Genomic DNA, 22,464 nt, shown 5'->3' with positions numbered 1-22,464 from the left:
ATTTGTCCTTAAGGCTTGGTCTTGTGCAGCCAGAATTAGTCCCTCGGTCTCTTTCTTCAATTTTTCTGCTCTTAGCCATTGCCAGGTCTTGTTATTATCTGCTTTCCCAGCTATTTTTTTAATGTATTGGCCATGTAGTGCTTTGTCTTCCCATGCCTCTATTCTGTTCTTCATTTGGTCTTTCTTGTAGGCCAGTTTGGTCTCTCCAGTAGTCAGTAAGCCTTCCTGATATACTAATTTCAGTGCATCTTCATCACTGTCCTCAGTGCATCTTCATCACTGTCCTCAGTGCATCTTCATCATCATCATCATCATCATTATTATTATTATTATTATTGCTTAGAGTTTTGGGTGACAAACATTCGTACATAAAGAGATCATTTCATGCTGTAAAACATAATCCTAGCACAAAAATATTTTTGGATGAGAATGAAAGGGGTGAATAAATGAGAAACAATACTATCTGAACTCCCATAAAGGAGTGAAGATCTTCACAACTAAATCCTAGTTTTGAAGCACCAATAGACTATTAGAATATAAGCCTGTAAACATGTACTGTATCTAAGCAATATATATATATATATTTCAAATATTATACTGAATAAAATATATTAGGCTGCACTTAAACAGAATGATTTGATCACCATCATTCAGCTTTCTCTGTACTCAGGATGCCTGTGTATTTTTTTGTTTTTTTAATTTTAATCTCCCCAAGACAAAAAGATTCCACAGTATGTAGTACAAGTGCCACATATTAATTAATTAATTTCTGTTCTAAAATAGCACCTACTTCCTGTTTCAACTGTTTTTTTTTAGCATAAAATAATGAGAATATAACTTGATGGGGAAACTGATTGTGTGAACAAACTGCCCATTCAGTGTTTTCTAACTGCACTCATAATATGGTTTAGAAAATGGCTTATATAAGTTTTCTCCCTCATCAGTCATAGCTACCTGAAATTCCCAGATAGTGTAGCCAGTGCTGGCTCAAATTCTAGGAATCACATCTGAATGACATTTTGGAGAAAACAAACACACACGTAAGTGGCTGAAGGAAAGGGGTTTTTGGAAGGTTATGGATATAGCAAATGACAATAAGAATGCAGTTTAGAAAAGATACTTTGTATAGTCAGTTCAGTAATAATTCTGTGTTATCTAATTCTATATATTAACAAGTTGGTATTTGAAACACATTGCCATCATTAGTGTTGATCTGCAATGAGGTGGATAGTATACTTAAGAGCATCAGTCTGTCTACACAAATTTTGTTCCTGTACATCCAAACACAAACACACCAACTCTATTAGTGCTGATGGAGATTTTCCATTCCATCACAATTTTCAGAGACCAACGGAGATGGCTACAAAATGACTCATTCAAATTTGAGATTTATTCACAGGCTCCACTTGGTAGGCAGTTTGTACATTCTTGGCAGACACTGGCTTACTCATTTTCAGAAGCTACCATTTTGCCTTTATTAACATTTCATGAACATTTACCCCCACTCTCATCTACTACCATGACACTTTTCCTTGCTGCGAAGGTTGGCTTTTCTAAAGAATATGTTTGAATATTAATATGTATCTGTACAGTAATTTAAAACCAATTAAAATTTAAAAATAGAGCCAGTTTGATGTAGTGGTTAAAATACCAGGCTAGACACAGGGAGATCGTGAATTCTAGTCCTGCCTTAGGGACAAAACCAAATGGGTGATCTTGGGCCAGACACTCTCTCTAGTCCTATGAAGGAGGCAGTGGGAAACTACTTCTGAAAAACTTTGATATGAAAACAAGATTGAATATAAGGAAAAAAATGAAAATATGAAACTGAACTATTTGTCCATTTCAAAGGGTAGAATTAAAGGGGAAAAAGGAAATAGAAAATGAAGATGGATATTAACAGAATTTTCTGCAATCAAAATTCTCCTCTGAAAATCCAAGTGAATCAAATATGGTACTCCCATTTTGGATAAAATGGGTCTAGTGTTTTCATTTGCAGTATCTCAGATTTCTCCTGACTAGTTCCAAATCCGGAAGCTTTGCAGGAAGTGATTCAAGGACAAACACATACATTCTATTTTATTGAGAAATCTAGCAATCGCCGAGAAGAAAATGCAAGCCATATTTATAATAAAAGCATGATTCAATTCTTGCACCTCTTTCTACTGCCAGTAGTATATCTTGAGCTAACAATGTCTTGCTTTGGGATTGCGAATATTAATTGACATCTATCCTTTGTTGTTATAACAGGTCATTTTGTTTTCAGGCTGTTTGTTTCTGACCTTGCCATACCTGGTCAACACACAATAGATCAAGAACTATTTTTGACACTCAGTATCATCTCAGTGGCCTCAAAATATTTAAAATAATTTGGAGAAATGGATCATGTTCAGTTCTGATAGTAAAAACAAACACTTGGCCTTTAATTGTAAATTGTATCGTTTGCATGCCTGCTTGGAAATTGTCCATTGCTATATCCATCAATCACCAGTTTCATCCTGTAGCTAAACTCAAATACTAGAAATAAACAACTGAACCAGAAAAAAATGCAACAAAAATAAGCAAATAAAAATGAATATTGTTTGAATAAATTAAAATAATTAATGACTGATTGATTTTATGCTGTTCAAACTGATATAGATTTCAAGGAAAATAATACCACCATTTTTTTCCAGCATTCTGTACTTATCAGGCTTGGTGGCATTGTAGGGTGGCAATGAAGAGCTTTTTCCACCAACACTTCTGGAGCATTTTCATAAAACACACTAAGAATATTTTAGTCATAAGTGAATCATCTGTGAACATTGATGATCCAATAGTACACAACTAGTGCATTATTATAGCAGATGATATTCTACCCAGCTTTTTCAAGGTAGGAATTTTTACAGTCTCCAAGTCAGTTCCTCCAAGAGGCGGAGTGGGAAATATCTGCGCAGCAAGAAACAAGGAAAGCTGAACAAGCACCAGTGTTGCAAAAAACTGGTAAAAACCTGAAGGCTAAAAACAACCACCTCCAGGCCTACAAGCTGCAGCAGGAAACCAACTAACAGTACTCGAAGATTGAGCCAATGGAAACAGGGCATGATGTCTCTGGAAGACCATTGCAATTGACTAGTAACATTTATTGGCATCGTTGCTTTAGGCAATGGGCTTACCTGAATGAATATGACTAAAGAGGCAAGCAGTTCCAGTATATCTGGGGAGCATCAAATGTAGGAAAAGTTGTTTCAACCATGTAGAACATTAATATGTATTTCAAATTTATACACACAGACACGAAGACATAGACACATACAAACATTTATGAAAGCAAGAAGATAAAATATTGCCCTTCTTTGTACTTGGTAATTATAGATTTCTTAGTAGTCATTGAACACAGGGTGACAATACACAAAGATTCTTTTATAGAGGTGGACTATTTAATACAGCTATTGGAAACTAGATGGGTTTGTTTGCAAAGACAAAATTCTAATTTCTAGCACTCTGATATCTATCAGTGCCATGCCCAGTTTCTGTTGCAAACGTCTTTTTTTTTATTTTAGCAGTAGAAAAGCAACTCTTCTTAGATTAATGAAAAGATATTTATATTTTCCAGTCATTTCTTGCCAAGGAATCTGAGACATTCTAGGATATGCACTATCCACTGCCTCTCAAATTTATGTATTAGCGTTCATACAAGCTGAAGTTATATTAGAGCTATTATTTACATGAGGACACAGTGATGAATATGCTATTCTTCAATAAATTACCCTTAGTGACCTACTAAAAACTGCCATGGACTCCTCAAAACATAATTTTCAATCTATAGTATACTGGAACACGGACAAGTTGTTATTAAATCGAAGGCTTCAATTCACTGTCATCATAGTCTTCAACTTCTTGTTATCTTTTTCCTATGTATGTTTTTTTAAATCTGACTTTGATAGACGAAGACTACTTTGGTTTGGTTCTTGCTAGTCATCCTTCAAGACTATACAAACATTATTTTTAAAATTATAATCTTATCCTTGTGCTGGGGGTTAAGGTGGGAAGAGTTGCTGCTACTAAACCCTTACCCTGCTTCTGGCTCTTCACCTATTTGAATTTGAATCAGAAGGAGGGGCAATTTCTTCCTTCTGAGTGGAAGTATAGATCACACTGAAAGAGAAGAAGTGAATAAAAGCAGCAAGGAGGCAGACAAATTCTGGGAGAGCCTTACAATGATAGCATTTAGTTGGAAATCTCCCTACAACCTGGAGTCAACAATGACTGGGTCACTTATAATCTCAAGTGCTCTTTCTTGTCCTCCATATAGTGGAAAATTTATCTTTATTTATTGTTTGGTTGATTGATTTCTATAGCTGCCCATCTCAACAAGTGCCCATCTCCCAACCATTTTGCAATCAAGCTAGCACTATCGTTCAGTTAATACAATCCCATGAGAAAAAACAGGAAGGATCGAGTTTGAACGTTAAAGTAATTTAAGGTTCAGGCAATTCCCATCTGTCCCCTTCAATGCTATTTTAAATGCTTGCATAGCAAAAAAAACAAGAACAAAGAAAAAACACCTTACAAGCATGAATTAGCTAAACCAACAGGGTGGTCTTCTTAGAACACAGAATTAATTCTTCCTTTCAAATGAAACCATGCCCAGAAATATTGCTGCAGCTTGCTTACCAAATATTCATTTGTGAACTCTTCTTTGTTGAGGTTTCTGTTTCTGATCCTTTCCAGGTTTTTCATGATAATTTCTCTTTGATCCATGCCGTACAACCAGATGAAGATGAACTGTCAGAAAGAAAGATGAACACAACAAATACATGCTATAGTGGAAATAGCCACCAGTATGTGAAGGGTTCCTGTTGGAGTCTGGTTTGTCATCACAAGACAAAAAGGAAGTGACTATGTATGTTGCAGCCACAGTGAGGAACTTAAAAAAAAAAAAACCTTGCTAGGCCCTAGTGCCTTCAACCATGAGAATGAAATAATATATTGTTTTACAAAATGAAAAAGCATCTTACTTTGGTTAAAATGAGCCTAAAAATTCACTGTTCATTTTTCTTTAAGATGAGCTTCTCACCCAACAGATCATTGAGATAGCATTCTTTCCATGAAGAGAAAAAAAAAAGGGGGGGGGGAATAGCACCAAAGGTACCTCAGGTCCCTGATATATGCCTGGTAATGTAGACAGTTTTCAGTATTAAATTCATCTTCTTCATTTATAAGTCTGATAAGTCGGAAATACTTTTGTGCTGATAAGCAGCTTTCTCAGATTTTAAGAGCATTCTTTGTTCATATATCCACTTTTCTCCTTCCACCAGAAAGAGATGGCGTAGTTTTTCAAATATATTAGTCACGCCTTAGCTCTAAACTTTGCAGAAAATATTCCAAAATATTCAGACATTGCTGCCCTTTCACATGACCTAGACTGAATTTTCCAGAGAACTTCAGCAGCAGACATTTTTATGTCCAAATCTTAAAGTTACCCAGGGATTATTTTAAACTGATTAGACAGTTCCTGGAATGCAGACTATCGGAGTGATTTTTGTTATCATCCACTCTTCCTTCAGAAGAACACTGATTTCAGTTTTTGGAAAACTAAGTAAAAACAAGTTTCTAATTACCTCTTCTGCCTACTTAACTTACAAAAATAGTGCACAAGAAAAGTGTTGTCTCTCTGCCACAGGGGAGCACTGCCCCCCAGCTGTTTCTTAATTGATATGTTAATGACTAACATATGGAATATCCCATGTGGTTGGAACAAACCAGATACTCAGAATAAGTACATAAATAAGCCAAGTTTATTTAACATTCTTCATATCACCATATGTACCTGAACCCAAAATTTTCTGGCTTTGTTGCAAGTCCAGCAGGCATGATTTTTTTTTTTAAAAAAAAGCCTCGTTTTCTACATTTTCCTTGCCCTTCAAACCTAGATATTTCTTTCTGTCATTGGTTAAATGGAGCAAAATAGGTTTTTCTTGAAATAAAAGCATAATACTAGACAACACATTCATTTCTTTCACAGCCATTCTCTCCAACAATGACAATTGTAATTTTTCCCATCTTAGCATGTCCTTCTTAATTTCATTCCATGCCTTAATGTAATTGTTCTGAAACAGCATGTAATTCATATTTTATCATAGTAAAATCTTTTCACTTTTTTCTCAATATTAAAACCATTTTTGCCATCAACTCTTTTTGCTCTTACATCCTTGTGTTTTTGTTAATGTATTTATTTTTCCACTATTAAATTTAAATCCAGTTAATGCACCAAAATCCTTTTATTTTTTTCATTACATTTTTATTTTTTCTAAAGGATTTTTCAGAATTTTCACCATATAATCAGCAGCACTAATAATTTATATGTGTCCACTTTAATCTTCACTACAGCAATTCTTTATTCTTGGCTTATATTGCTATTCAATACTTTCAGAGATAAGATTAATAATAGTGGTGACCAGGGACATCCTTCTTTCTAAAACAATGTTTCATTTAACTTTCATGTGAAGGAATTGATTTTTCTTTTAAATGCTAAGGTCAGTGGTCTAAAAACCAAATTCTTAGATATCCAAAATATATCAGTTCTTGAAAAACATATATGCCTTTAAGAAAAATAAGTATATTCCTTTGCATTACCATTTTTGTATCTCTATGCATCCATAAGCTCTAAATTGTCATATATATATATATATATATGTATGTTGGTCTTTGGTTATTCGGGTTTTCTCCCACGTAAAATTGGAAGTGTCTTGGCGACGTTTCGACGAAGTCTCATTTGTCATCTTCAGGCTGGTGCTTTCGGCTTTGTGCTTCTAGGAGCAATGTGTGGTTGTAGCTGTTTCCTCCTTTTAACTGCCAGTGGGGGTATGAACTGATTGGATGAGAGCTTGACTGTGTTCTGATTGGATGGAGGTGTGTTCTGATTGGTTAGGAGCTTGGCTGTGCTCTGATTGGCTGGGGGGTTGGCTGTGCTCTGATTGGCTGGGGGGTTGGCTGTGCTCTGATTGGCTGGGGGAGTGTTTGTTTGGGTGGGGGCTTTGTTGTGCTCAGGTTAGTCTGAATTGCCGGGGGGTTTAAAACGGTGAGCTGCATTGCTATTTTTTGGCTTCGCGTTCGTGGTCGTGCCTCATCTTCATGGTGGGTGTCAGTTTGCTTCATGTATGGATTGGAGGGGTTTAAAGTGGCTAATGATGCAGCTGTGGTCTGGCTTCTGGTTTGTGGTGATGCCTCATCATCAGTGTGGCTTTGGGTTTGCTTTTTGCGTGGATGTGTGGTGGTGACATCCTGTGTGGTTTTCGTGAGTGTGGGTCTGATGTCATTTTTTGTGTTAGGGAGTCATTTGTCAATAAGGGCGGGTTTCCAAATGGCTGGTAGGCAGGTGGTATCATCTCATTGGGCCTGTTGGAATAGGCTATTCCTATTCCATCAGGCCCAATGACAAGATCTAGGAGCCGGGTGCAGACTCTGGCCAATCTATAAAGAGGACTCTCCTACTGACCGGCATTTTGAGCCCTGATGATGTCAGCAATTGCTGACGAAAGCTAGGCATTTTATTGGTTTTATTGTAATTTTATTGACATTTTACTAAATTTTATTAAATTTTTTAGCACTCCCTGGTGCTCACATTTATTTGTTTGGTTTTAAATATGGATATACCCAGGGATCATATTTTTAGTGTAATTGTCAACATATGTATGTATGTATGTATGTATGTATGTTTGTTTGTTTGTTTGTTTTCTGAGATTTTCGTGGGTGTTTGGGTGTTTGTATGTAGGTCTTTGGTTATTCGGGTTTTCTCCCGCGTCAAATTGGAAGTGTCTTGGCGACATTTTGACAAAGTCTCATTCATCATCTTCAGGCACAAAGCCGAAAACACCAGCCTGAAGATGACAAATGAGACTTCATCGAAACGTCACCAAGACACTTCCAATTTGACACGGGAGAAAACCCAAATAACCAAAGACCTACACACACACACACACACACACACACACACACACACACATATATATATATATATATATATATATATATATATATATATATATATACAAATTTCTTTTTCTGACAAAGAATTAAAGAATTAAATTGGGAGACTAAGATGGCCATTTCGAGCTCATTCTGCTCTCTTCAGTTAGCCACACCCTTTATGGGATTCGAACCTGGGCAGTTTACATACTAGGCAGTGATTTAACCAAGCCACAGGCTCTCCTCCTTCTTTGCCAGCTGGGAGGTGCTGAGACTGTGAGGCATGAGGCCTAAGCTGCGATGAGCCCTCGTTCCAGAGAATCACCTGGGCTCCTAACGCAGCGGAGGATTCAAAATGGCGGCCGCAGCTCTGCGCGCCAAAAACGGCTGTTGGAAGGAAGGCCTGTGAGGCCTGAGGCCTAAGCTGTGATGAGCCCTCATTCCAGAGAATCGCCTGGGCTCCTAACACAGTGGAGGGTGTTTGGATGGTCAGCTGGGAGACGCTGAGACTGGCCTAGGCCCGATAACGCCTTCAGGCCTTGGTGAAGTTTCGGAGCTTCCGGAGCTGCAGTCAGTTGTAAAAGTCAGACTAGAGCTTGGCTCTGTTAGCAGCAATTCAAGGAAGCTCTCGGAAGAGGAGAGGAAATAAAGGGTCTATGGATGCCCAGCCTGTCAGCCTGGCCGGGCAGTCAGGTGAGAATGATTCCAATCGCTGGAAATCTTCTTTATATTATGAAATTAATGAAATCAATTAAATAATGAAAAATGAGTAGTTAGAGCTAGGCTAACAGAATAAGAAAAAGGGAAAATACACAGTCTTCTGCTCCAGGAGCGAAGAAAAAATGCGTCTTAGAGCAAAGAGACTAAGTCTAAAACTGGGGTGCCTAGTATGTAAACTGCCCAGGTTCGAATCCCATAAAAGGTGTGGCTAACTGAAGAGAGCAGAATGAGCTCGAAATGGCCATCTTAGTCTCCCAATTTAATTCTTTAATTCTTTGTCAGAAAAAGAAATTTGGATTTGTAATGTTTCACAGTTGCGACTTGAGCCTGCTTAATGCCCCTAGTTGGGGGCTGCAAGGCAAAAGAGATTGTAAAAAGTAAAACTGCAGTATAGCAGTTAAAAAATGTCAAGGTGTAATCAATTAGACATCTGTCTGAAAAACTTCCTGTATATATATATATATATGTATGTATGTATGTATGTATGTATGTATGTATGTGTGTTTTCTGAGGTTTTTGCGGGTGTTTGTATGTAGGTCTTTGGTTGTTCGGGTTTTTTCCCACGTAAAATTGGAAGTGTCTTGGCGACGTTTCGACGAAGTCCCATTCGTCATCTTCAGGCTGGTGTTTTCAGCTTCGTGCTGCTCGACATTTGGTATTTTACCATGTATTGTTTTAATATCTTCCTCTGAACAAATTATTCCATTCCAATTTCCCATTAAACACCAATTTTTTATGGTAAGTCCATTATTTTATAAGTCCTTTGTAAAATGTTATTTTTATGCTCATTTGGAGCATAAATTTGCCTTTATCAGACTCTTAGTCCCATGCAAAGTACTTCCCCCCCCCCCATTTACCACAATCAACAGTCAATCTTAGTTTTGGTTGTAATTGGGGCTTTATATACAAAACAACTTCATTTCTCTTTTTGGTGCCCATTAAAATAAATTCTTCACCAAATTTTTGCAAATTAGATATTTTATATCCTTTTTTCTAATATGCATTTCCTGTAAACAAGCTATTTCTTTTTTCAACAATTTAAAGTACTGAAATAATTGATTTTTGAGAACATTTGCCCCATTTGAAATCCATATTTATGAAAAAAAGACTAGAAAATAGCCCAGAACTTTAGGGGCGTATTGTTTGATATCATTATTTGATATCAGATGGAAAAATAATTGGTAGAATTCACAAGACAAGAAGATTAAATGTAGCAGGAGATTAAAATTATGGAAAGATAGATTGGACTAAAGCCTTGACAGTAAAGGAAAGGCAAGGGGGGGGGCAGGAGAAGCTTGTAACTATGTCAGGATTTCCCCCTCCATTTAATGTCCTGTGGTCAAAGTTGCCACAAATTTGCACTTCAGTTCTACATCTAATTTAACCTCTCTTCCTCCTAATTATATTTTCCTTCACAGTGACACCAAAAGATCAGTTCTCCTGCAAACATGTTACTAACACCATGCATTGTAAAATTCAGATAATAAAAAAAATACTTCTTTGTTGGATGAAAAAAAATAGGAATAATACCCACAGCTTTCTCTTGACACATCTCAAAGAGGTAGAGAAGAGACAAGAAAAACTATATATTGTATTAGTCAATTTTGGGGGGGAGGGGGGCATCTAGATCAGATATGAAGAGGGAATTTGGTTTTTCTTTTAACCAGAAGTGTGCTAGTTAGGCTGCTGGAACAGAAGTGGAGACATTCAGGTTCTAGTTCACCTTTGGTAATGAAAGCTTACTGAGTAACTTTGTGTCAGTCACAGTTTTTCAGCCCATCCATCTGTTATTGTTGTGAGGAAAAATAACTTAGAGTTAAAATTATATATTCTATTATCTAAGCCTTCTTCCACTTGACAATCAGAGTCAGTTCTAGCTGTGGTTTCTAGCACTTGAACTCTCAGCACAACTAGATGAATAGAGTTGCCTTCATCCCACAGATGAAAAATGATGGTCTTTGCCCACTGTTGAATTAAACTGCCTATGTTAACCATGAATAAGCATAAATGAGAATAAGTATGGTCTAGTGCAGTTTGTCTCAACCTTGGCAACTTTAAGATTTGTGGACTTCAATTCCCAGAATTCCCCTACTAGCCATGCTGGCTGAGGAGTTCTGGGAGTTGTAGTCCACATGCTTTAAAGTTGCCATGGCTGAGAAACACTGCTCTAATGGTTAAGGTACTGGGCTAGGCACGGGGAAGTCAAGATTTTAGTCCTTAGTTTGGAACTCATTTTTTAAAAAATGATAACCTTGAGTTATTGCTTATCAGTTTTGCAGATGACACACAATTGGATGGAATACTTAATACTATGGGTGACAATTAAACATTTGAAACAATCTTGACAGATTCAAGAAGTGAGTAACAGAAAAATCTAAATGCAAAGAAACAAAAATCAAAAGCAGAAGTATAGAATGGGGGGGTACTTGGCTTGTAATGATGTCTGTATAAAAAACCTTGAAACAGTAAGTGATCACAAACAGAATATGAGTCAGCCATGCATTGTAGAGGCAAATGGAAAATGAAAATGTAACCTGTTTCTACAGAAGTGTAGTTTCCAGAGAATGGGAAATAATAGTTGCACTTTAATCTGCATGCTTTTAAAGTCCTGAACACCAGATTTTAATGAAGTGGTGTACATGTGGTACCAGTTCATACAAACTTGAACAGGTTCAGAGAAAAGCTGCAAGGGTAATAAGGAAGTTAGAAATCAAACCTATCAAAAGAAATTGAGGAAATTCATGAGGTTTAGTTCTGAGTAAAGATGATTGTGATGGTATTTTTCAAATACTGACACAGATATCATACAGTCTCCCTTTCTAGAGTGCAATACACAGATAGGTTCAGATTGATTAAAAGAAAACAAAGCCTCCATTCAATAAGAATAGTTTGGCAGGGGAGCCAATTACCTAAAATGTGAGCTTTGCCTTATTGGCTAGACAATAATGTGTCTGGGAAACTTCCATTTGGATTCCTGGACTGAGCAAGAAGTTGGACTTATTGGCCTAAATGACTCTTTTCAAGATTGCAATAATTTTCTTTCCTTTGAGAACTGGAATTATAGTTCATGAAGACAGATACAGTGGATAATCCTACTTCTTTTCATTGTTTCTTTGATTCTGATTTCTTTAAACACATTCTAGAAAATAGTTGAATTTCCTTAAGTAGCACTTAGACTTTCGTACCACTCTATAGTGCTTTAAAGCATTCTCTGGGCTGTCAGCATATTGCCCCCAATAATCAGGGTCCTCATTTTATTGACCTTGGCAGGATAGGAGGCTGAATCAACCCCAAATCTTGTCAGAATTGAACTCCAGGCTGTTGGCAGAGTTTGCCTGAAATACTGCATTCTATACTGTGCCACCAGGGCTCTTAGAAGAAACATATAGAGACATATACTTCATTTTAGTCAAAAATTTCTGCATTCCCCAAAATTACTATTTTAAACAGGATCAATATAATCTAATGCAACATTTCCCAAGCTGAAGCTCTGCTAGCTTGATAGGAAGTGTAGTTCAATACATTTGAAGGATGTGAGATGGAACAAGGTTTGACATATGAAAGTAGAATTTGCTCAAAAACAAAGATTTTCAAGCAAGAAGGGAACAGCCAGTCACACCACATCTATTAAAAAAGAAAGAACTGTCAATAAGACAGAATGCTTCATAGCAATTACTTCTAAGTAATTCAAATTTCTAAATCAATTATATCTTGTTATATATAGATACTACACATGATCATAATAAATTGGTTCAAATGAAGTAAGTTTCCAGATAAGGCATATATTTCACAGCCTTAAACTGTAATAACTCATATTTCTTCTATCTTTCTTATTCTTAGGTATTCTTAACTACCATCTTCAAATACTAATATGGTTAGTTAAAGCTTTCTAACGTACTTTACAATATTTTTCCTGATAAACATTTATCCAGCAAATGTTTACATATAAAGAACTGACACCAACTAACAATGCAAGAAAATGAGATGCAAGTAATGCTCCTGTCTTCCTAGATATGGACATTTCCTTTGTATGAAACAGGAATATATTAAAAACTAGGACCAAGGAATTCATGATCTACTAAAGCGGGGAACTGATGCATTGTATTATATGGAATTGTGGCTGCAGGAATTATCTATGAAATTCCTTCACCGACAATTTAATTGCAAGGAAAATCAAGCTATTACGATTTTATTTTTAAATTAAATTTATTTTGTTTCTTTGCAGAATTGTATGTAGCCTTTTCAATTCATTTGCAGTTCCATTTCCACATTTGAAGCAACTCTATTTTCTCCATAATAGCAGGTGGTTTTTTTTATATTGGAAGCAAGAAACTATGGGCTGTTTAGACTTCTTCCAAGATTATCCTAAAAAAAAAACAACAGAAAAATATTGGTAATTAGATAAGGGTGGAAGGAGCAACAAATGACCTTTCTCAAAAGTATATAGTAAAGATCCCAAATCCCAATGTTGTGAAATACATTGGGATTTTGATTTAAGACCTGAAGATGACATCAGTAGATGCCACTATATTTACCCCCATACCTTATACTCAGAGGGAATATCATTGCACAAGAGAAGAATATGGTCCCATCCATTAAATATGGAAGGAGCTTGCCTTCTCCCTGCCTGTTATTAGCAATCAGCTCCTTCTGCTTGTTGTTTGGGGTTTGCAGATTAGTGACATCCATGAATCAGGATATAAGAGACTCTGCACTCGTGTGCATGTGAGAAAGGAGTGGATCATTTTGCATTAGTGCAGATTGTTTTACATTTAGAAAAATTCAGTTAAAACCGAGGAATACATCTTTAAAATAGGATCCTGAAAATTTTCCATGTGGTGCTTTCAGATTGGTTGGGAATGCAACATCAAAATTTCCAACGAACATAATCATTGACTGTTTAATAATTTTGTTCACTGGAATTAATGGAATAGTAATTCATATTGTTCTACTAGCTATTTTTTTCTGTTTTTTCAGCTTTTGAAGGTTGGCCTTTAAATGCAATCTATCCAAGTGCTAAGTCACAGTCAAACATTAACTTAACTTACCCAGCCACCTTGCCTTTCAATATAGCCTCTGACTTCAGGATTTCTGTTGATCGTTTCTGTGAGTATGTTTATCTGGTGGTGATCTCCGTGAGTTTTCTCTACAAGTTGCTCAAACAACTTCACAGCAACAGCTAGAAAAGCACTTACAGGCTCTAACCCAGGAGTCTGACTGATCCAAATCCTGCTGAGAGATTTTGCTACTTCTCCAAATTTCTTTATCTGTAAACATAGAGTGAATATTTTTTTTTAAAAAATGCAACTAGTGAAAGACAACTGGTATTTATGGTGGGGAACAGCTCTGGTTCACCTTAAAATTTAAATCAAACATTTATCAATAGGATCAAAGATCTGTTTTGTTCTACTTGTGCAACAAAAGTATTTGATGATCATAACACTTAAAGTATTTCAATTAAAGCTTAGAATAGTCTAGGTTTCAGAAACCAACCAGGCTTTTCTTAGGAAAAAGATAAAGATCAAGAGCTGGTGAAGAGACAACAAATATGAAATAATGATGTCAAATAGGCAAGTGCCAGATTGTTTTTAAAAGGTTACCTTGGAACAAAGTCCTCTTAAGAGAGGGTGACTTCTACTATCTGCTGTTGGAATCACCCTGCCTAATAACATTCAATCACTAGAACAACATCCATATTATTTTTTTGGCATAATTCCAAAACCTTCTCTTTTTTCAGGCTTTCCCTGAAGTGAGCTTACTTTATTATGCTGCACCCTCTAAACCTTGATTTCTGATACCAAATTCTCTGTTTGGATCTCTGGGCTTGAGCCTGTATTTGTTTACCACTGTCAGTTTTTTTTTTCAATAAAAGGAAAAAAAGAATGACTAGAACATTGATTTCGGAAAGTTACAAATGGCCTAAGGGTTCAGATGGATTTGAAGTAAAAATTTGAAATTAATTATAAGACTCTTTCCAATGAGAAAATACTGTTATTTTGAATTCTTTAAGAAATTATAGGATGGCACTTTGAAAACTGGACACTAGAGGGAACTAGAAGGAACTAAAGATTATTAAAGGAGAAAAGTTAAATTTGACTCACTAATATACAGAATGGAGCTAATTTTAAAAGACTTCACCATTATAGAAAGGCTATGCTTAAAAGATATTACGGAAGAGGAACAAGTTTTATTAGGCAAGGCTGAGACTGATTTGAAAGGGTTTTTTAAAATGACAGGCTATAACAGTGGTGGCGAACCTATGGCATGGATGCCAGAGGCGGCACTCAGAACCCTTTCTGTGGGCACATGTGCCATTGCCCCAGCCTCCACCCCCATGACCCCCTCCTCACGAGCAGCCCCCCTGGAGGACGGTCGCCCTCAAGTGTAGCCCATGCGGAGCAGCACAGCCAAGGACATGTCAGCCAGACAGTGTAGACAAGACTCTGTCCTCACATCCCATCACGCAAAGTTGATGCTGCAGAGTGTGGGCAGAGGACGTGGTCGCCATGGTGCTGCTGGGCTGCCTGGGCGATCTGCGGCGGGCCCTGGAGGTGGTGAGTGGTTCTGCGGGCAGGCAGGGTGTGGGCAGAGCAGGGGCAGGGCAGGGGTGGAGCGGAGGCGGGGCTAGTTTGGGGCACTCAGTCTCTAAAAGGTTCGCCATCACTGGGCAATAAGAAAGATATGGAAAAAATGCTACACTGAGTATTTGTTTGTTTGTTTATATCCCACCTTTTTTTAAGTTTTATAAATAACTCAAGGGTGTTGCTACCTAGTAGTTCCTCCTATTTCCCCTACAACAACAGCCCCATGAGGTAGGTTGGGCTGAGAGAGAATGACTGGTCCAAGGTCACCCAGCTGGCTTCCATGCCTGTAACACAGAAGTAGAACTCATAATCTCCTGCACCTTAACCATTATTAGACCAAACATGCAAGAGAAACTGTGATGTCTTAATAATTAAGAGGGATCTACAAGTAACACATCAAAAGAGTGGCCTGCATGTCTTCCCTACATGGTATTTACAAAAGAGACTTTTGTTAAAGTTTTGAAGGATTTTGTGAGAAAGGACAGAGGAAAAAATGAAAAGAAATTAAGTTCCAGGACATTATTTGAAGGGATTAAAGATCAAGATTGTTAAAGTAAAAGGAAGAGATATAAAGTTATTTTATGTGATTAAGGTTATATAGGTATGTTGTTAACTCTGTAATAATAAAGCTTTAAAGATTTGTTCATAGATAATGCATATTGGAAGAATAGATCATTTGTTGTATTTTAAGAGAAGGTGATAAGTTTCTAAAATTGTTTATACTTGTTATGGAGTGGAAAGTTATTTCATTATATTTTTCTTTTATTTTTTTACTATATTATTTTTCTTTTCTATTTTGGCTTCTTTTCTGCATTTGGGTTTTCTTTTTATTCTTTTTTTAAGTTTGTATTAGCTCATACCTTTTTAATTGTAGCATTCAACAAAATTACTATTTTTTAAAAAACAGCATAAAACATATTAAACTAGGACAGATTAAAGCAGCCAATATAAAATGCTTTGCATCTATAAGACCATAGAAAAGTATTCTGGCATAATTTACATCTACATGGATATTAGTTAATGGTAAACTAAAACTAAAAGAATTTGGACCAGAATGCTTAGAAATTACCTTTGTTGTGCTCTCTTCTGCAATAACTGCCTGTACCTGGCCCTCCATCTCTCCGTTGTACTGATCTCCTATGGATTGCAGTAAATTGGCAATATCAACTGGATCAAAACTGCTTGCAGAATCAACTACTGGTTAACAGAAAGCCAATACAGATTTACATTTTCTTTCCCTGTATAAAAATATTCTAATTCAATTTCTATTCCATTTCAATTCCAATCCTTTTGACATGTCCATATAACATTTATCTACATTTTAAATTTAGCTAAAGAGAATTTAAATTTGCTTATTTAAAAAAATACAGGTAATTACAACCACTTGTTCAGCAACCATTCAAAGCTACGAAAGTGCTGAATGAAGGGGGACTTGCAAACAGTTTGTGAAGTTGTGATTAATGCAGCATCCTTGTAGTCATGTGATCATAACTTCTGACATTTCCTATTGGCTTCCAATCAGCAAAGTCAGTGGGGGAGCTGGCAGGAAGCTGCAAGTTGCTCCTTCTGTTTTTCCACTTGCCTATGCTCTATAGTCCTTGCCTTTGGCACCTTCCCTGTTCCCCTGTGGTACCCACACACCTCCCAATGTTCCATAGTGCCGGACCATAGCTTACCCTTACCCACCCATAGCTCTCAACCACAGTTCTCACCTCTCTGCCTGATTCCCTGGGGCTCCGCTCTTAAGAGATTTTGAGAACAAGGACCTGGAAAGAAAGAACGAAGGAGAAAGCTCACTCAGCTAGCCTAGCTTGCATAACTATGAAGCTAAAAGCAGTGGAGGAAAGTTAATGGATATTATCAAAGTAACAGATACATTGCACAAGTGACATCTAGATATATAATGGTTGTAAGCTTCAAAATGTCACATAGCATACTCAGAGTAAATTATCTACTTCACAACTGATGTGTCTGAGATAGAATTTGGTATCCCTCACACAATGATTTCACAAATGATTGCACAGAATAAACTGACCTATTTGGTTTCAGTTTCAATTTTGGGGCTGATTCTTATGTTACTTTCATATGCTCACTTTCATGCCTCGTGATATCTGCAAAGACCATGGACTAAATGGCTATGGAAAATACCATCATTGTCCTATTGCATACACATGTTCCCATTTGCAGTTATTACACAGAGCAGTAATTAGCAATAGCATTAGCATTTAGCTCTATTGGGCTTTGCAACACTCTTTACAATGTCAGCATATAGACTCCTCATTTTACTGATCTCGGAAGGATGGAAGGCTGAGTCAACCTTCAACCCCATCAGGATTAAATTCCAGGCTGTCGACAGAGTTCGCCTGCAATACTGCCCTTTAACTACTGGCCAGCAGAGTTCTTAAAATATACATAATTATTTTTATATATATAATTATGAGATATTTTTCATATAATCTCATCTTTCCTGCTACTGAAACAAGAGTTTAGTAGTTTAGGATTTTGAAAACTCAAGGATTGATTTTGCTATAGGGCTGTCTGTGTTTAAAACCTGCCTCCTTAAAGTCTCAACATCAGGGGCAAGAAACTATGTTGCAGACAAATAGATATAATGTAACTAAAAATCACTATCAGCACACATGGCCAAAACAAAGAACTGATACTGATCAACCTGGCAAAGGAAATTAAAAGAAAAAACTCTTATGCTCATGCTTCCCTTCACCCACAAAAGGGATAACTAGACACCATATAGAACAGTGGTTCTCAACCTGTGGGTCGGGACCCTATTTGGGGTCGAACAACCATTTCATGGGGGTCGCCAAACAAGGCTGTCCGCCATTTTTTCCCCTTTTCTTTGGCCACGCCCCTGGCACCCGGTGATGTATAAGTGGTTGGGGGTCACCACAACATGGGGAACTATATTATGGGGTCGCAGCATTAGAAAGGTTGAGAACCACTGATATAGAAGGCTAAGAAAGAAGTTATAGAAAAAAAAAACATTTAAAATTGCTCCCTTGCCATAATTATATACCAGAATGGTCATGTTCACTTCCACCCCACACACAATTACATGCACATACTTAAACACAAAGAACCAAATCCCCTATACAAAACTTGTTCCAATCACTTCATCCTCTCTCGCCTACCCCCAAGAGCGAACTTCTTTGTTTTGTTTTGGAGAATAAATGCATCACCTGCTTTCCACCAGCAGCATGCCTTGCATTTCATTTGCAATACCCTGACTTGGAAAAGGGACCAGGAAAATTCTTTTATCAAAATCAACTAATGTCTTAATTAATAAGCAGTAGATTTAAAACAGTACTGTTCAATTTTAAAACTTGTTTTGGAGTATTATTATGAGTTAAGAGTGAAGTTTTTTGATATTACAGACATATTTCAGAATTAAACAATTTCTTCTTGCTTCTTAAATGCAAGAATTTTTTAAATCTTTGTTTGGGATTTTAACCGTTTATTTAAATGTAACTGATCAATTAAGATGACAGGTCTAAAATCCTTTAAATTAGTGGTTTCCACTAAAGAAACTAAAGAAACTACTTTTGGTCTCTAACAAAAACCACTACAGCCTAAAGAAACTACTTTTGGTCTCTAACAAAAACTTTTTTTTTTTTTTTTTATTCCAAGCAAGAAAATCCAGCAGCTGGTCCTGACTTCAAAATTCAGGAAATACAAAGCCACTCTCCCTATCACACCACAATTTAGTTTTGAAAGAAACCCTTGTACCTTGTAAATGGATTTCATTTTCCGAGTGGAGCTTTAGGCCACGATCAGTTACTTGTAACTCTTGCTTCTTTAAGCAAAGAGTAGTGAACAATGCTTCCACAATTTGTTCTGTTTGTTCTTCAAACGTCATTGAGTGGTTCATGTTCAGGTATGTATTTCAAATAGAGGTTTTTGCCTTATCTTGCTAAGAGTTGTTTCTTCGGTTGTCTAGAAGAAATCAAGCATAAAAAGTCTCCAGCAACTTCCTTCATTTACAGCTCAAAACAAGGAACATAATTTACAAAGTAAAATTATTTACATTTTCTGTGATACATGTGTAGCCACGCTATCATCATCTTAAGATATTGTCATCTATAATAACTAAAAAACATTAATTACCAGAAGTGTTTCAGACTATCAAGTCCACCAATGCTTCTCTTCTACCATTCAAGATACACAATTGACTAAAAGGAAGTAGAATATAATATTTGACATTGATTACACAACCTTTGGACACCAGGGAATTTTTATGGGGCTGTATCAGCAATAACATGTCTCATTAAGCAGATATCTATTTTTTTCAACAATTTTTTCAGTTACTCTAGATGCATTTTATAAATCTCATGTTTGTAACTTTATAATATTTCACAACCCTTTCCTCACACTGAAGAGGAGCGGGGTTTTCCAAGTATAAAGTCCCCTTCAATTTTATCTTGACCCCCAACAGTTTTATGGATCCATCTATGCAGGCTTTTTTAACAATGTGGAATTTATTTGCTACTGCCTCCCCCTCCCCCAATTTGTATTCTAAGGTCAACCCTGTTGTTTCTTCATACTACCCCATCCAGCTTCTAACTGGGAGTTCTCCTTCATTGCTTTTAAAGATCAGCTAAGCTTGGCTCAGCACTGCTATCTATATGAACTTCTATATATGTATTGTTTTTTATTTAAATTTATTGGCTGCCTAAGTCCAGTGAACCTGTGAATATATTATGCGTATAGCAGTCAAGAAATATTACAATCCATAGACGTTAACATAACCAGGAAACAGAGCCTTTCACATTCACGAGACCTTAGGTCCAGGGATATAAACAGGTCTTCAATGCCTTCTGAGGGGCACTTCCGTGGAAGCAATGGTGGACTGAAGACAACTTCACTTTTAGTGGAGCCAGAAGCCATAGTGGAAAGTGGAACCAGTGAATGGAATTGGCTCCCCAAACTCCTCTCTAGATCAGGGAGAAGTTTTGGGATTGCTCAGAGGGCTTCTAACAGATGTTCTCTACAACAAGACCAGGTAACAGTGGTCTTGGGAGGATTTTGGAGCTCTGGGAGCCAGGAGAGTTAGCATTGCTAAAACCGTAGTTCAGAGCCATCAAAAGGATGCTGAGTTCACTCACTTCCCCTTTTCACAACTTTTACTGGAAATGGTTTGCATTTTTTTATATTAAGAACCTGCAGAAGAGCAGGTTTTATTACCCTAGATGATTTCCTTCAACTTACAATGAAAGAACCTTTATTTAAGTTTAAAACATATAGAAACGTGTTTTTTTTTAAAAAAATGGAAATAAAAAAGGGTAATTACAGTGTTAATTTTGGAAACCTTTTAAACAGACTAAGAGTCAGATTGACTGAAAATAAGATTTTAAAACACAAAAAGTACTTGCTGTGATTTGTTTAAAATCTTATTAAAATATATAAAGATTTTGAGTTTAAGAAATTTCTTCCTGGGAAAATGTTGTGGATGAAAGAAAAGGCTGGTTACTATAGCCAACCAGAAAGATTGTAATTAAAGGGGAAGACCCACTAATTCAGAATGTAGAAAAGTATTTTAACTCTTAAAGAATTCAAGTATATTTGGACAGTACCAGTACGTTTTATTCAGCTTGTCTGATACAATAAAATGGGCTTAAAAGAAGAAATTTTAAAGGGGGATATTTTCCTTTCCCAAGCCATAATGTGCACCCTTCTCCAGGCAACTAGCTGCTTTCTTCTTTCTCCCTCCTCTCCTTCCCAGGCAGTCACTTTTTTGCAAGATTTCACTCTTTGTCAGTCTTATTAAAGCAGACCAGATTAAGAAACCAATGCCGTATCAGTCAGACTACATTTTTGAACTGTATCTGGCAAGTCTGCCTATGCTTTCCCACTTCCTCACTTTGTTTGAACTAGATCTGAGATATATACTCTAAGTCCTCTTTTACATCCCTGGCTTTCTGACTTCACAATAGAGTGCCAAAACTTTTAGTACTATTAAACTGCAAATGAAATAGGCTGCTTCACCTGTGTATCCTCAAGGAGAGCAGTTCTGCTATACCGGTGAGAAAAGGCTTTTTCCTGCCTGCAAAGAAGCAGCAGCTGTTTTCCTCATGCTCCAGAACAGGGATTCTCAACCTTGGCAACTTTAAGACTTGTGGACTTCAACTCCCAGAATTGGGAGGAATTCTGGGAGTTGAAGTCCACAAGTCTTAAAGTTGCCAAGATTGAGAACCCCTGCTACAGAAGAAACCGAATGACAATAGAGCTCTTCTCCCTTTCTTGGACTTTGGAACCTATTTCCCAAAATAATGTTTTTTATAAAAGGCTTCAAAGAACCTAATTATTCCTTTCAATGGGATGTGATTCTTAGCCACAAGGCAACAGGGGGTCAAACAGCATCTTCTCTTCTTTCTAAGAGGCTTGTTTTGAATTAAAACATGCACAGGAGAGGTGGGGAACATTGTGTAATCGTGACATCATTCCAGTTTTTCCTGGGTTTTGACATCGTGTCAGCTTGAAGAGTAAAAAGTATGGGACTCCAAGCGGAAAGAATGCAAATCAACGTATACCTAGGGAAAGAAATGTAACTTAATTCTGGAAGGATGCAGTGCTTTTCTTGAGTGAGAGTTAACTTTCACTGCATGAAACTCTGAAGGATTATTGAACTGGCAAAAGCAGCATGCAGTGTCTTCTCCAATGCAAGTGCTAAGTAAAAAAGGAGAAGGAAAATGAGGGCAGCCCATCCAAAAATATGCCGTTTTTTTCCCCCAGCACAGCATATAAATTTAACCTGGGCTGATATAAAATAGGATGCAACATTCTCTCCTGCTACAGCCATTTTCTTCCAGAGCAGAACAACTAATTCCTGCACAGAAAAGTAACAAGGGCCGGCAGCAAATTTACCTGAGTTGCAGAGACAGCAAAAGAACTTTGAAAATGACACAATTTTCCTGAGAAAAGCATACACATTTTTTAAACCTCCTAAGGTCAAAGAATCTATCTTTATATTTTTCCCTTCAGTATTAGTATGAGTTTTTAAAATACAATGTATTTTAGACCAGCTATTTGAATATTAAGCTATTCTGATTTCTTTCCTATGCACAGTAAGAAATTTTAGAGAGCTGAAGCAAATATATGCTCTCTGATTGCTGAGTAAGCCTAGGAAAGAATCCATGTAAGAGCAAATCACTTCAGATGCATGTTGCCTCCCACTGAACTGCCATCTGAACTAGCACTC

General features: G+C 36.9%; 2 protein-coding genes across 9 annotated transcripts in view; both read right to left on the bottom strand.

The window, feature by feature from the left end:
- PTPN22 (protein tyrosine phosphatase non-receptor type 22) overlaps window positions 1–5,288 on the bottom strand; it is a 35,003-nt gene extending 29,715 nt beyond the window's left edge. For 5 of the 6 annotated variants that reach the window (XR_005559025.1, XR_005559024.1, XM_039362464.1 and 2 more), the window contains exon 1: window positions 4,657–4,847. Coding sequence is in view for 4 of the 6 variants with exons in the window: in XM_039362464.1 (XP_039218398.1) it covers window positions 4,657–4,743 (87 nt within the window). In the remaining 2 variants the exon portion in view is untranslated. Of the gene's footprint in view, window positions 1–4,656; window positions 4,848–5,134 lie in introns of those variants that run through there. The other variant, XM_039362465.1, reaches the window with a different exon arrangement.
- A 7,569-nt stretch (window positions 5,289–12,857) lies between these two features.
- Window positions 12,858–19,729, bottom strand: BCL2L15 (BCL2 like 15). 3 transcript variants are annotated; one of them, XM_039362471.1, is made up of 6 exons: window positions 19,374–19,729; window positions 18,996–19,202; window positions 16,967–17,020; window positions 16,324–16,391; window positions 13,719–13,937; window positions 12,858–13,035 (listed from the first exon to the last, which is right to left on the bottom strand). In XM_039362471.1, exons 2-6 carry the CDS (start codon window positions 19,135–19,137, stop codon window positions 13,003–13,005), a joined length of 516 nt encoding a protein of 171 aa, XP_039218405.1. In that variant the 5' UTR covers window positions 19,138–19,202; window positions 19,374–19,729; the 3' UTR covers window positions 12,858–13,002. The 3 variants fall into 3 exon arrangements, with proteins under 3 accessions (XP_039218405.1, XP_039218404.1, XP_039218403.1); XM_039362470.1 differs by having other exon boundaries at window positions 16,324–16,448; window positions 19,374–19,719; XM_039362469.1 differs by having other exon boundaries at window positions 16,324–16,451; window positions 19,374–19,696.
- Window positions 19,730–22,464: the final 2,735 nt, after the last annotated feature.

This window comes from Crotalus tigris, unplaced genomic scaffold, assembly GCF_016545835.1.
Source record: "Crotalus tigris isolate CLP2741 ecotype Arizona unplaced genomic scaffold, ASM1654583v1 scf7180000019465.582067, whole genome shotgun sequence".
Classification (NCBI taxonomy): domain Eukaryota; kingdom Metazoa; phylum Chordata; class Lepidosauria; order Squamata; family Viperidae; genus Crotalus; species Crotalus tigris.
This window is presented reverse-complemented; position numbering and strand designations above follow the sequence as displayed.